General features: G+C 42.1%; 1 protein-coding gene across 1 annotated transcript in view; it reads left to right on the forward strand.

Moving 5' to 3' along the window:
- Window positions 1–9,871, forward strand: part of LOC135094457 (endoglucanase E-4-like) — a 35,685-nt gene extending 25,814 nt beyond the window's left edge. The window contains exons 11-15 of the mRNA XM_063994554.1: window positions 2,787–2,955; window positions 3,616–3,780; window positions 4,072–4,220; window positions 8,486–8,585; window positions 9,210–9,871. Coding sequence (XP_063850624.1) covers window positions 2,787–2,955; window positions 3,616–3,780; window positions 4,072–4,220; window positions 8,486–8,585; window positions 9,210–9,317 — 691 coding nt within the window. The 3' untranslated portion in view covers window positions 9,318–9,871. The remainder of the gene's footprint in view (window positions 1–2,786; window positions 2,956–3,615; window positions 3,781–4,071; window positions 4,221–8,485; window positions 8,586–9,209) is intronic.
- The last annotated feature ends 6,591 nt before the right edge of the window (window positions 9,872–16,462 follow it).

A 16,462-nucleotide genomic window follows, 5' to 3' on the forward strand; every position in this document is an offset into this window, starting at 1 on the left:
CTCTTCTAATTGACTGTCTTCAGCCTCGCTTTCATCACCGCAATGTTACATCTCTTGCTATCTTCTAACCGCTATTTTCATGCCAACTGCTCTTCTGATCTTGGTAACTGCATGCCTCCCCTCCTCCCGCGGCCTCGCTGCACAAGACTCTTCTTTCTCTCACCCCTATTCTGTCCACCTCTCTAATGCAAGAATTAACCAGTATTCTCAATCATTCATCCTTTTCTCTGATAAACTTTAAAACTCCCTGCCTGCTTCTGTATTTCTACCTTCCTATGACTTGAACTCTTTCAAGAGAGAGGTTTCAAGACCTGTATTTTTGACTAGCGCTTTCGACTCTGTTCTAGAACTGGCACCTCAATGGCCATTTTATTTTGATGCAGTTTTTGTTGCCCTTGGCCGGTGCCCTTCCTACGTAAAAAACAAATAAAAAAATAAATGAATAAAATAAATAAATAAAAATAAATAAATAAAAATAAATAAATAAATAAATATGTAAGCATAAAATAAATATGTAAATATGTAAATAAAAATGTAAACCTTCGATAAACCGAACCAATTGAGGGGAGATGCCTGACGGTTTATCGGAAAATTCGGTTTATAAAATGGTTGAAATAGCACATCATAAACCAACTGAAGGTCCGTGTCTGCGGTGATGTGCTCGTATTTTTAAAATGGTTGGCTTCTTTTCATGTTTAAATTTTTTTTTTTTTTTACAGTAGATCTTTAGTGGTACACTGCTTAATTAAAGTACCGTAATATAAATAATAAGGTATATCAGATAAAAGTATTTTTGACTATTGATTATTGACACTCACCAAACAAGGAACGGATGCTGTGTTGCCGTGGGATGTGTTGCTGTAAGACGAAGGGGGGGAGGAAGCCAATTGACACTCATACCACCACACTACACCACACTTCACCAGATAACCAGCCACACAGTGAGCTGTGTTTGGTTAGTCCAACCCAGCACCATTGGTCAGCTTACCTGAGGGATACGCAGAGCATCACCGGCATGTTCGGTTGGCTTTCAAACTCGTCAGATAAACCGAACGTGCGGTCGGTTTATCGACAGTAGTTTGGTTGACACAAAGGAGTTGGTTTACCCGAAATTTAGTTTAATGAGGTTCGTGGTGTATGTGTATACACAAATGCATTTTAAGGCTTTGTTTACCCGTCAGTGGAGTTGAAAATGTATGAGTCTGCTCTGCGTGTAACTGTGAGGTGACGGGCAGACGATTGCATTGTCGAAGTCTTGGAGGTGCCACCTGCTCAAATTACGAATGGTTTTATCTTATTTTTTCGCAGGCTATGAAATATTACAGTATCTTGTAACAAGACATACGGTATTAAAAAGCATGCAATTTACCGATAAGCATTACACGACAACATTATTGGTGTGATTAAAAGTACTCCTGTAAAATGCTACGTGGCATCATCAAATCGAGGGAGGAGAATGGGGAGCGAGTCTGAGCGACCTTGAAAACAGCTGAGTGATGATGGCACGTAGCATTTTACAGGAGTACTTTCCTCGATTGCGGAAGACAAGTTGTAGGAGTCGCAAACATAATACATTGAGATTCCAAGCTTGGAGCGAACTACACTCATTCTCTCAGTGAGGGTGACCTTCGCCAATGGACGTTGGCAAGATCAGTAAAGAGTGGTGAATCTGGTCGAATATCACCCCTTGTGTGGCTATTACTCCGCTTATTTCACGAAGGTCTCGCTTGTAGGCTTCACATACATCAAATTTAACGTCTATAGTATGAAACCAGTTCTTCCAGCATAAGATATGGTTGTAGACAAGAGGAGAGGTATGGTGGGCAATTTTAACATACCAGGAGCCATATCGTCACTTAAACATTCCAGGAAATTCATGTAAATGCAGGACCAGTACTCATCTTCTGCTGACGTCGTGTCTACGTAGCCATTAAATCTTTCTGGTCGAAGGAGCTTCTCTTTTACTGGTGTTAGTTCTTGTGGTGTTAGTTCATCGTCCAAGCTTTCGGCAGCATAAGACTTTATTGGTTAAGTTTCAGTTTTACCCAACCAACGATTTTCTTCAGCGTGTGTAAGTAATACAATAAATGGGAAACACTCATGTGATACGAGACAATGAACCCAATGTGATTCATTGCCGGTGCTTTCAAAACAATATCACTGAACCACTAGCGTATTGCTGATATTGTTATTGTTGTTGTTGTTGTTGCTGTTGTTGTTGTTAATAATAATATTGTTGTTGTTAATAGTAATAATAATGATATTACTACTACTACTACTACTACTACTACTACTACTACTACTATTAGTGGCAGCATTTTATGTCATTAATGCTGAAGAAACTACTACAGTCGTAAATGCTGATGCAATAGTGTATTTATTTGTTTGCATTTATTTTAAAATTATTATTATTATTATTATTCTTTCAAAAGTGATATGAAAAAAGTTATAGAAAACATCCACATCTACTCTGCAATAACTGCTTCACTTATTTCATCCCTCCTTCTGTTCTCTTTTCGTTCACTTTGCTTTTTTCTAACATCCACTTTTCTTACTAAAGTGAATTTTCAGAATCATGCATCTCACTTTCGTAAATTTTGTTTTACAAGTGTATTATGTAATATCTTACACCTCATAATCAATACCGTTGTATTTTACTCATATAGAATCTGAGTGACTATTTAAACTTTTGAAAAATGCTACAGTATTGATTCATATCAATATGAATCAATGAAACACACCAGTGTAATTTTGAGACACAGCTCACAAGTGCACCTCTCTGACAGGTCCTGGAACGGGTACGGGGACGAGCTGTGTTGGGCCGCACTGTGGCTAGCTAAAGCAACTGGGGATGACCAGTTCATTGAGAAAGCCAAAGCACATTGGGAAGAGTTTGATTTGACGAAGGATAGTGTCGCTCAGTTTTCTTGGGACGACAAGAGAGCCGGAGTGTATGTGAGTATTGGTAATGGTGAAGGAAGCATTGGTGGTGGTAGTAAGGCTGGGTTTCGCCAAGAACCGTAGGCTGCCTTCTTAAAAACGAGGTTTAATGTGGTCAGAAACATGTATATAATCTTACGTTTGTATTTACTAAGTTGTGTTTGACTAGTTATGATCTACAGGAAATGAAACCATAGGATACTTACAAAGCCTCGAGTCAGAATCTCATTTGGTTAATCTATACTTTAATGAATGCTCTTATCGCGCGCGCGCGCGATGTGTGTGTGTGTGTGTGTGTGTGTGTGTTACTACTGGTACAGATACCAGATAACCATACTACTACTTCTATTACTACTACTACTACTACTACTACTACTACTACTACTACTACTACTACTACTACTGCTGCTGCTGCTGCTGCTGTTGCTGCTGCTGTTGCTGCTGCTGTTGCTGCTGATGATGCTGCTGCTGCTACTATTATTACTTCTAGTACTATTACTAAAGATACAACATAACTACTATTACTACTACTAGTACTACTAATACAGGTACTTTTACTGAAGATACTACATTACTACTACTAATGCTACTACTTCAGTCTTTTTCGTCACCACCATCACCACTTCCCTGTTCTGCCTCCTTCACCTCATCATCTTTTCCTGCTCGTATCTGCAGGCACTCTTTTACAACCTGACGAGCGACACTCAGTACCTGGATCTCCTTAATGTTTACCTGGACTGGCTGAAATCTGGCGCTACCTACACCCCTGAGGGACTTGTCCATCTGGATGCATGGGGCGCCAACAGACATGCTGCTAATGTTGCCTTTATCTCGCTATGGGTAAGATATATATATATATATATATATATATATATATATATATATATATATATATATATATATATAGAGAGAGAGAGAGAGAGAGAGAGAGAGAGAGAGAGAGAGAGAGAGAGAGAGAGAGAGAGAGAGAGAGAGAGAGAGAGAGAGAGAGAGAGAGAGAGAGAGAGAGAGAGAGAGAGAGAGAGAGAGAGAGAGAGAGAATTTTTATTTATTGCCAGTAGTGTACATTTTGGAATAAAAAAAAAAAAATAGTTGCTGCATGGATGACGGATCTCTTCCACCGCCATCCAGGCCGCCAAGCATGGGATAGATGGAAAGAAGAACAGGGAATGGGCTCGAGGACAGATTGGTCAACTATTGGGAGACAACTCGCGCTACGAGCGTTCATTCGTGGTGGGCTATGGGCAGAACCCGCCTGAGCGGCCCCACCACCGGTCTAGGTAAGGTGTGGAAGGTGTTTGGAAGTTGCAAAGTATTGTACTGTTTTCTGTTTTCTCGCTTACGATCAATTTGATGACTCTGCTGTTGCGGAGAATACTGTAATGAGTTATTAATTTTTAGGGGAAAGTCGTTTCCATCACATCAATTCGTTATAAAAAAACTCATTTCTCTTATCTCGGTTTTGACTTCTCTCAATATTCCTTATAAACCTTTGTTTCATGTTAGTTAACCAGTAGATTTAAAGAAAATTTTTTTTATGGACGACATACGTACAACCTTAGTGTTGCTATTCAGATGTTCAAGCATGAGTGGTTTCCTGGCGTGTTCTTTTTTCAATGTGGAAACTGAAGACGTAAAGAATGTGTCATGAATACATGACACATTCTTTTTAATATACATAGAACGATTATATTTGTGGTTTTATACATATAGATTACAGGCGAGTTTTTTATTATTTTAATAACAAAATCATAGAATTCTACTAAATTTGATTATTATTCCATGTACGTACAAACTAGTCATTCAGGTTGAGGAGCAAGAGATTAAAAGACTTTGCCTTGTTTCACAGTTTTACTGTTCTAAATATTGTACTAATTTTGTAATTGTAATAGTTCACTGAGAAGATTCACATCAGAAAAATGCTTCATACTGCGGTGTCCGTATCCGCTAATCAGTAATAGGAAGGACAAATGGAGGAAAGATGCGTGTGATGGGGGTTGGATCACAGCAACATCCGATCCAGTCTGCAGCAAGTTACAGTTGTTTGTTCGTCAAATTATTCTGGGTGCCTTTAGCTTCGTGACGTTTCTACATCCAAAACACTTCAACTCAACTTTGGTCCCAGCTCATTCTATCTAAGCTCATACTCATACTCAGCTCATACAGGAGGAGGCAGTAGACACCTGCCGAAACGATAATTACTCCCAGTGAGGTCTAATGCACTGTTCAGGGGGTGCTATGAACTTATCATTAAACCCAGCTGTGACCTCACTGAACGTTTCCCTTTGTGTCTCACAACACAAGGGGGCAGTCACAGCCTGCCCTCTAAAGACAGCTCTCTTCCTCCACACAAAACTGCAAGCACCTAATAACACACACACCCTTCACTCAAAAAATTTTAAAATCATCATGGCGACTCCTACACCAGCCTCGGAGTCCCCATCTGGGGAGGGGACCATAAATGTCCCCAGGTCGGACTGCCTTTCTGTCGACGACTCTAAGTGTCTTGACACCCCCTCAACTTTTTCTTCATTAACTTCTGCAACATTCGCGGTCTAAGATCTAATTTTCAATCTGTAGAACACCACCTCTCCTCTTCTAAACCTCATCTTCTTTTCCTCACTGAAACTCAGGTGTCTGAGGCAACTGACAGTAGCCCCTTTTCTGTTCTCTCCTACTTTCTCTATCCTCATTTTCGATCCAAAGCTGGATGCTGCGTTTATGTGCGCAATGACTTAACCTGCTCTCGTGCCCACGCTCTTGAATCTTCCGAGTTTTCCACCATCTGACTACGACTACAGAGTCACTCTCAAACTAAATTTATCTGTGCTGTATACCTCTCACCTAACTCCTCTGACTATAAGAAATTCTTTGACTACTTAACTTCCAAAGTGGAGCACATTTTGACTCTCCTCTCTTTTGCAGAGATCTCCATTCTTGGAGACTTCAATGTTCACCACCAGCTTTGGCTTTCCTCTCCCTTCACTGACCATCCTGGTGAACTAGTCTACAACTTTGCTATCCTCCATGACCTAGAGCAATTGGTGCAACACCCTACTCGTATTCCTGACCGTCTTGGAGATACGCCCAACATTCTTGACCTTTTCCTGACCTCTAATCCTTCTGCTTATGCTGTCACTCTTTCTTCTCCGTTGGGCTCCTCCGATCACAATTTCATCTCTGTATCTTGTCCTATCGTTCCAATCCCTCCTCAGGATCCCCCTAAGCGAAGGTGCCTCTGGCGTTTTGCCTCTGCTAGTTGGTGGGACCTGAGGAGGTATTTTGCTGATTTTCCTTGGAATGACTACTGCTTCCGTGTCAGAGACCCGTCTTTGTGTGCTGAGCGCATAACAGAGGTGATAGTATCTGGCATGGAGGCATACATTCCTCACTCTTTTTTCGTCCTAAACCTTCTAAACCTTGGTTTAACACAGCTTGTTCTCGTGCTATACATGATAGAGAGGTGGCCCACAAACGGTACTTAGCCTTCCATCACTAGAATCTCATGCACTTTATATTTCTGCCCGGAACCATGCCAAGTCTGTTCTCCAACTAGTCAAAAACTCCTTCATTAACAGAAAGTGTCAAAACCTTTCAAGATCTAACTCCCCTCGTGACTTCCGGCATCTAGCCAAAAATATCTCTAATAACATTGCTTCTTCTTCTTTCCCTCCTCTATTCAAACTAGATGACACCACTGCTATCACATCTATTTCTAAAGCTGAACTCTTCGCTCAAACCTTTGCTAAAAATGCTACCTTGGACGATTCTGGGCTTGTTCCTCCTTCTCCTCCACCCTCTGACTATTTCATGCCACCTATTAAAATTCTTCGCAATGATGTTTTCCATGCCCTTGCTGGCCTAAACCCTCGGAAGGCTTATGGACCTGATGGGGTCCCTCCCATTGTTCTCCGAAACTGTGCCTCCGTGCTTGCACCTTGCTTAATCAAACTCTTTCAGCTCTGTCTGTCAACATCTACCTTTCCTTCTTGCTGGAAGTTTGCCTACATTCAAGCTCTTCCTAAAAAGGGTGACCGTTCTAATCCCTCAAACTACCGTCCTATTGCTTTAATTTCCTGCCTATCTAAAGTTTTTTAATCTATCCTCAACAGGAAGATTCTTAAACATCTATCACTTCACAACCTTCTATCTGATCGCCAGTACAGGTTCCGTCAAGGCCGGTGATCTTCTGGCTTTCCTTACTGAGTCTTGGTCATCCTCTTTTAGAGATTTTGGTGAAACTTTTGCTGTTGCCTTAGACATATCAAAAGCTTTTGATAGAGTCTGGCATAAAGCTTTGATTTCCAAACTACCCTCCTACGGCTTCTATCCTTCTCTCTGTAACTTCATCTCAAGTTTCCTTTCTGACCGTTCTATTGCTGCTGTGGTAGACGGTCACTGTTATTCTCCTAAATCTATTAACAGTGGTGTTCCTCAGGGTTCTGTCATGTCACCCACTCTCTTCTTATTATTCCACTCCTACGCTGATGATACCACCCTGCACTTTTCCACGTCTTTTCATTGACGTCCAACCCCTCAGGAGGTAAATATTTCACGCAGGGAAGCCACAGAACGCTTGACTTCTGATCTTTCTAAAATTTCTGATTGGGGCAGAGCAAACTTGGTATTGTTCAGTGCCTCAAAAACTCCTCCAAAAATTCCTCCATCTATCAACTCGACACAATCTTCCAGACAACTAGACAACTATCCCCTCTTCTTCAATGACACTCAACAGTCCCCCTCTTCTACACTGAACATCCTTGGTCTGTCCTTCACTTATAATCTGAACTGGAAACCTCACATTTCATCTCTACCTAAAGCAGCTTCTATTAAGTTAGGCGTTCTGAGACGTCTCCGCCAGTTTCTCCAACCCCCCTCCAGCTGCTAACTCTGTACAAGGGCCTTATCCGTCCATGTATGGAGTATGCTTCACATGTTTGAGGGGGTTCCACTCATACTGCTCTTCTAGACAGGTGGAATCAAAAGCTTTTCGTCTCATCAACTCCTCTCCTCTAACTGACTGTCTTCAGCCTTTCTCTCACCGCCGCAATGTTGTATCTCTAGCTGTCTTCTACCGCTATTTTCATGCTAACTGCTCTTCTGATCTCGCTAACTGTATGGCTCCCCTCCTTCCGCGGCCTCGCTGCACAAGACATTTTTCTTTCTCTCACCCCTATTCTGTTCTCCTCTCTAACGCAAGAGTTAACCAGTATTCTCAATCATTCATCTCTTTCTCTGGTAAACTCTGGAACTCCCTATCTCCTTCTGTATTTCCACCTTCCTATGACTTGAATTCCTTCAAGAGGGAGGTTTCAAGACACTTATTCATCAATTTTTGACCACTGCTTTGACACTTTTATGGGACTGGCATTTCAGAGGACATTTTTTTTATTGTATTTTTGTTGCCCGTGGCCAGTGTCCTTCCTGCATAAAGGAAAAAAAAAAGACATAATGGTAAACATTGAGGTACATCTTGCCCTCATCACCAACAAAACAACTTAATGATTTCAGTGTTTACAGGAGTTGATTTCCTTGCCTCTCTCAGCTCTTGTCCCTTCCCACCCTCGGACTGCCATTTCGGTCTGCTCCAGCCTGGACCCAACGTACACACTCTATACGGGGCACTTGTTGGAGGACCTTCTCAGGTATGTACACACACACACACACACACACACACACACACACACACACACACACACACACACACACACACACACACACACACACACACACACATACACACACACACACACACACACACACACACACACACACACATACACACACACAGGCTAATGCACTTTATTTCTAAATTAAAACGTTATTTAAATTATTTTATTGTAAGATACCGTATTTTGGATGACTCCTTGCTTTATGATTAAGTAAAAGTTTTGGTAGATGTACATGTAAGTTTGCTGCACATTTCAAAACGAGAAGGGAATATGTAAACCAGTGGCGGTTTGAGAGCATCAACCAATGGCAGTGCTGTTATGTCTAACTCTGCATGTCCTCAGGCGATAAAACAACTGCGATTGGATTGTTAAACGAGCTCCGTTCTCTACCACATTTCTGTTCTTACCTCTCTTAAGCTTTCCTTCCACCTCGTTCAGCCTGTTTTTTTTCTCTTTCCATCTAAATAAGGTTGACTCGATTCTGCGAAAATGCTATTACATAAGTAAACACACACACACACACACACACACACACACAGAAACACACACTCTCTCTCTCTCTCTCTCTTTCTCATCCTTCGTTCTTCTGCCTCCCAGAATGGTGAGTATGAGGATGACCGGCAGGATTACGTCCGCAACGAGGTGGCCTGTGACTACAACGCCGCCTTCACTGCTGCTCTGGCTGCTCTTGTTGAGATCAGCTAGCCACCTCCCGTCACCTGACAACCCTCGCATGACCTCACTTCCATTAACCAACATGATATGATGCCTTCTTGCACAGTGGGGTTCTTTGTCTTCAGCATATCAACATGAATTACAAACATAATCACTGATACAATAAAATCCACGTTATAAAATTCTAAAGTTACGAATGAGCTAATTTTGTCCCTTGTTCTGATGTACGAATGCAAGATAAAAAAAAAAAAAAGGCAATCCATTATATGAAAAATTCAGTATAATATACCTTTTCTCTCATTCGCGAATATCTGACTTTAGAATGTTTCTTAATCCTTAATGCCTTAATCGGAATAACCTGTGTAATCCTTTCCTGCACTGACTTTTTTTAGTGCAACTTTAGAACGTTAATTAAAATGAAGCACATTTTCCCTTAGTGTGTCGTGATGCAAGGCTACAGCTTTTATTTAACGTGAACGAGTTTTTTTCTTGACCTTCCCACTGCATGTCCACATCATCCAGAACGCCCTTGCTATATATCTTTTCTGGTCTTTAATGAAATGACAATAAAATGATAATGAAAATGTTGTTTTGTTTCTTTTGATTTCTCTCTCTCTCTCTCTCTCTCTCTCTCTCTCTCTCTCTCTCTCTCTCTCTCTCTCTCTCTCTCTCTCTCTCTCTCTCTCTCTCTCTCTCTGGTTTGAGGACAAGAACTGTACTGTTGCCATGTGACTGATATTCTTCCTTCTTTCCTTCCCGCTCCCCTCCTTCGGGGGAGGAAGGGAAATGGATGACGAGCTTCGGTCGTGTATAATTTTGTGCTTGCTTATATTAGCAGGTGAAGAGCTAGGCTAGTTGGCTTATTCAAAAGTTCAGTAATTTCGTTGAATGAAAAAAAGTATTGCTTAATATAATCATGTAGACCAGTGGTTCCCAGATCCCCCTCACTATTGTGTTTATGGAAAATGACATTTTGAAATTTATATTTTTAGGGAAATAAAGACTTTTGCTCATCCAAAAAGGAGGGTTGGTATAGTGATGTTTTAATTACTTAATTTAATTTAATGTAATTTGATTTGATTTAAAGTGAAAGGGTACTGACCCCACTGATCCAGACCAATGTGTCTGACATTGTTCGTTCCGTACCCAAGACACTGATCCCACTGACCCAGATACCTGGCGTTGTTCGTTACGTATCTAAGACACTGACCCCGCTGACCCAGGCCCCTAGACACAGTGTTGTTCGTTGCGTGTCTTCCACACTTGCCTCCATATTCTCCCAATGCAAAAATAAGGTTCTGCCCAATATTATATTACGTATAAAATAAGCAGAAAAGTATTTAAAAGGTAATCTATAATTATATTTAAAAGACCAGCTTTCTCCACGAACACAAGAACTTCATGTCCCAGAGAAAGAACCCTCTCTCCAAGTATCAGCGACATCTGGAAGGTCCCATCCTCATCGCAACAACGGAAAAGATATCGATCCGGCAGCTCCACCAGACTGGGACACTCCACTAGAAAGTGTCGCACTGTGAGGGGAAGGAAGCAGTCATCACAAAATGGTTGCACTTCCCGGGACAAGAGGTAATCATGAGTGAGACGTGTGACCCGTCCGGAGACGGGGCAGTGCAGCCTCTGAGCGGCGCCCCTGCACATGGAATATGCCTCCATGGGCGGAAAGTTACACCCATCTTAGTGGTGGCAACCACATCTTCCCACCTACCCTGCCAACTGGCAAGAACTGACACCTTTATACTGGAGTATAGATCATGAAAGGGAATGGGGGTGGAAGGAGCAACCCGAGTTGCCGCCTCTTTATCCAGCCTATCGGCCTTCCCATATCCATGAACTCCCACCTGTGCAGGTACCCAACAAAATGTTATGTGATATCCTCTTCGCTGAAGCAGATGAATCCACTCTAAAACAGAAAAAAAGAAATATGGGAGGGAGAGAGGAAGCAAAATACTCCAGGGCAGACAACGCGCAACGGGAGTCACTAAAAATAGTAAAACTTAAAACCGGTAAGGTGAGAATTATTTTTATGGCAAGAATAATGGCAGATAACTCTGCTGTAAAAACAGAGGCAACTCTTGGAAGGCTGGCCCCTCGGCAGAAAGAAGGGAATATAACACTATATCCCACTCTTGCATCAGGCTTTTGAACCATCTGTGTAAACAGGAGCCAGTGTGTCGAAGTGTTTAAAAAAATAAAGCACGAGACTCGTAATGTGGTAATGTGGTAATGATGGAGGGCATATAAAACTCGGTTATGGCAGACTTGACCTGATATCCAAAAGGCTTAGGAAAACTACGGCGAACATTATATAAGGGAGAACGTGCATCATGAGAAACTGTTGTACAAGTGACAGACTCAGGAAGGCGATGGATTCGATTACTCATTACTAAAGACTGACGGCGTAGGCAGAAAACCAGCATTCACCAGTAAGCTAGGGATTCTGGATGAGCGGAACGCACCAGTTGCCAGGCGAATACCAGAGTGGTGCACCGAATCCAACACATGGAACCGAGCCTCAGTAGCAGACGAGTACATTTCACAACCTCTAATATAGAAAGAATAAGAGTTCGGTGCAAGACTAGGAGGGTCTGTCAGTCAGCGCCCCCAAAATTATGACCCAAACCCTTAGAAGTGACCGCGCCTTCATGCATGCTGCCTTAATATAATGAAGGTGGGGTACCCAACTCAGGCGACTGTCAAATATAAGCTCCAGGAAACGAGTTTCTTCCACACAAGAGATTCTTCTATCATATAGATACAAGTCTAGGTTAGGGTGAACACCACGAAAGCAGCAAAAATGCATGGCAACAGTCTTTGAAGTCGAGAAGCGAAATCCCCGAGTTTTTTGCCACTGAGAAATCTTATTCAGTGCCACCTGCAGCTTCCTCACAATCAATGACATCCGTGCTGCAGAAAAGGAGATAAATAAGTCATTGACATATAAGCAACCAAGAACTCTTTCAAGAAAGACACCAATGACACTGTTTATAGCTAAAGCAAAAAGTATGACACTAATTATATTTCCTTACGGCACGCCATCTTCAACTGGGCGTACTGCTGACAGATCGCCACCAACACGTACACGAAAAAAAAAAAAAAAACGACGAGACAAAAATTGTTGTATAAAAATGGGGAGTCGGCCACGAAGACCAAACTCAAACAAACTAAGTAAAATACCATGACGCCAGGCTGTGTCGTAAGCTTTCTCTAAACCAAAAAAGACTGTGACATGATGTTGCTTATTAGCAAATGCCTCACAAATTAAAGATTCCAAATATAATAAAACCTCAATCGTAGATCGCATTTTCCGGAAACGATACTGAACAGGAGACAGGTAATTGCCTCTCTACAAATACCGCATAAGCCTGATATTCACCATCTTTTCCAGCAACTCACAAATGCATGAAGTTAAAGAAAAGGGGCGAAAATTGATCATTAGCTGATGACCTTTTCCAGGCTTTGGAATGAGAATATTTACTGCCACACACGAAGATGGAAAACCACAGGTATTAAAAAAAAAAAAAAAAAAAATATATATATATATATATATATATATATATATATATATATATATATATATATATATATATATATATATATATATATATATATATATATATATATATAGAGGTCGAGTAAAAAGGTAAAAGTTTCAACGGACATGTGGAGCAAAAAGGGATACGGGATGTCATCAGGACCCGGAGATGAATCATGGCACTGGGACAAAGCCATGCGTATCTCAGACCGAGAAAGTGGTATATTATAAGACTCTCCCCCAGGGGAGGCAAAATTGACACCAACAGATTCCAAATGTCCATAGATGTTATTGAATCCTTTCTAGAGACACTTGCAAAGTACTCAGCAAACAGGTCGGCAACTGTCTTTAGGGTCTGCCACCTTGCCTCCATCATGGGATAAAACAGTTGGGGGAGGAACAGAGTACTTTTCAGATATTTTGCAGATTCTGTTGAAGACCTCTGTTAGTGGTGTGCAAACTTTTATGGAAGAGGCATAACTCTTCCAAGACTCCTACCGACCACTCTTTAAGGTGCGGCGAGCACGGGCACGATTTCTTCGAAAAGCCTTTAAATAGTAAACGTCCCCACGATGCCGTCGAAGGCAAGAAAAGGCGGCACGCTTTTCTTGAACAGCGGCTGTACAATCCTCATTCCACCATGGAATAGGACGTTTAGGAAACTGGCCAGAGGTCTTAGGGATGGATTGAAAAGCACCGGAGGGCAAGACATCAGTGAAATATGTTGCAGCCTCATCACAGTTTCCTATCTCAGCCACTGAGCAGGCAGGGGTGCTGAGATCTATGAATGGGTGCCAGTCTAGACGCCAACAGGGAGGACGTGACTGTGGGGCAGAATCAGTTGACTCCAATAAAATTGGAAAATGATTGCTCCCATATAGGTCTGGTAAAACTTTCCAGTTAAAATCAATAAAAAAGAAATAGAGGTACAGAGGGGGAGAGAGAGAGAGAGAGAGAGAGAGAGAGAGAGAGAGAGAGAGAGAGAGAGAGAGAGAGAGAGAGAGATCTATTGTTGTAAAACTACCAGTTTGACGTCTCCAGAGTTGAAAATCTCCAGTCACAAAAATCCTGAAAAAGAAGCAATTAAAAGACCACGATCCTTGACAGCGTCATCATTCCACAAAGGATGGCGACCATTAAAGTCTCCTAATAAAATAAGAGGAGAAGGAAGACCATTTAAAAGATTATGAAGTTCATTTCTCTCGATAGGAACACTGGGAGGCAGAGACAGACTCCACAATGAATAAAAACGATTTATAAAAATCTTAACAACAACCTACAGCAGCGAGTGATTCTGCAAGTGGATAAAACGAATATCATTGCAAATAAAGATGGTAGTGCCACCATGGTGGCCCTGACCAGGAAATGGAACGTAGAAGAAAGCACGATAAACAGGGCGACCAAAGTGAGTTGATTTTTCGAGCATTGTCTCTTGCAAACACATACAAACAGGAGAAAACCTAGAGATCAACAACCGGAGTTGCTCCCAGGAGACATAAAAATCGCGATCATTCCACTGCAGAATATTGAATTTTACTATTTTAAGGGGATTTTTAGGAAAGCCTCAGAGAAGCTTCCCTTTGCCAACCTGACTAGTTACTTTACTCGGCCAGCAAGGCTTATCTGATCCTACATTACTTGTAGGCGCAGAAACCTGAGATTGTGTAACTGGTGTGGGGATAGCGACCCGCTTACGAGTCTCCGAAACTCCTGAAGAGACCGGAGGAGGAGCATTCTTTGACAAAGACGTATCGGTATTGCTCTTGGAGGAGGACTTATTTGGATGACGGGCAGAGAACCCTCTATATCCATATCAGAATTGGATGAATCACTTTGATTACATTTGGCCCAGGGACATCTAACGCTATCACAGGGATTTTCCTTGGGGGGGGGGACGCCTGTTGAGTCTAAGGATTCAGCAGACCCACGCGAACGTTTCTGGCAACACTGAGGAGGAAGCGTGGGGAGCTTAAAAGTGGCGGCTTAAAAGTCTTGGAAATCGTTCGTAGTTGGGAATCCATGGGAGCATGGACTTCGACGATACTTACTTTTGTATTAGGAGTCTGTGATGTAGCTGGCGAAGATGCAATGGAGGGCTGCGCTGAAGATATGGTGAAGGGGTTGGTTGAAGATGTAGAGGAGGTGACACTTTCTAAAACAGAAAACCTGTTGCTGACGGTAACTGAAGGAGCGACATTCTCACATGAACGGGAAGAAACAATTGATGGTTAACAAAGGCGGGAAGGTGTTGCGGCATTATTAGCTATGGTAGAGGTAGAAGAACTAGAGTGGAGGGAGGAGGCCTAGCACTACCAAGACTAATGAAATGAGAATTAGCCAGTTGAAGGATGTCCTGCTGAAGGACCTCCGTACCTCCTACACTGTAGAGAGCGTAGTGGATGAGCTCCCCTGCAGAAGAAGAAATAAGGGTTTGATTCGCGTTCAGGAGTAGGGTGGGATTCAAAGCCAGAGCAGTGACCAGACCGGGGAGGACTTGTACAGTTGTTCCTCCCATGACCGAACTCGTAACACCGGTAACATTGCAATGAACGATGAATGAAAGCCTTTACTGGGAAAGAGAGAGGACGGATCTTAACGGTTAGGGAGAAAAGAACCATAGAATGTGAGCATTAACATTTTTTTTTTTTTTATGTAGGAAGGACACTGGCCAAGGGCAACAAAAATCTAGTAAAAAAAAATGCCCACTGAAATGCCAGTCCCATAAAACGGTCAAAGCAGTGGTCAAAAATTGATGAATAAGTGTCTTGAAACCTCCTTCTTGAAGGAATTCAAGTCATAGGAAGGTGGAAATACAAAAGCAGGCGGGGAGTTCCAGAGTTTACCAGAGAAAGAGATGAATGATTGAGAATACTGGTTAACTCTTGCGTTAGAGAGGAGGACAGAATAGGGGTGAGAGAAAGAAGAAAGTCTTGTGCAGCGAGGCCGCAGAAGGAGGGGAGGCATGCAGTTAGCAAGATCAGAAGAGCAGTTAGCATGAAAATAGCGGTAGAAGACAGCTAGATATGCAACATTGCGGCGGTGAGAGAGAGGCTGAAGACAGTCAGTTAGAGGAGAAGAGTTGATGAGACGAAAAGCTCTTGATTCCACCCTGTCTAGAAGAGCAGTATGAGTGGAACCCCCCACAGACATGTGAAACATACTCCATACATGGACGGATAAGGCCCTTGTACAGAGTTAGCAGCTGGGGGGGTGAGAAAAACTGGCAGAGATGTCTCAGAACACCTAACTTCATAGAAGCTGTTTTAGCTAGAGATGAGATGTGAAGTTTCCAGTTCAGATTATAAGTAAAGGACAGACCGAGGATGTTCAGTGTAGAAGAGGGGGACAGTTGAGTGTCATTGAAGAAGAGGGGATAGTTGTCTGGAAGGTTGTGTCGAGTTGATAGATGGAGGAATTGAGTTTTTGAGGCATTGAACAATACCAAATTTGCTCTGCCCCAATCAGAAATTTTAGAAAGATCAGAAATCAGGCGTTCTGTGGCTTCCCTGCATATGTTTACCTCTTGAAGGGTTGGACGTCCATTAAAAGACGTGGAAAAGTGCAGGGTGGTATCATCAGCGAAGGAGTGGATAGGACCAGAAGTTTGGTTTAGAAGATCATT

Source organism: Scylla paramamosain, chromosome 45 (genome assembly GCF_035594125.1).
Source record: "Scylla paramamosain isolate STU-SP2022 chromosome 45, ASM3559412v1, whole genome shotgun sequence".
In the NCBI taxonomy this organism is placed as follows: domain Eukaryota; kingdom Metazoa; phylum Arthropoda; class Malacostraca; order Decapoda; family Portunidae; genus Scylla; species Scylla paramamosain.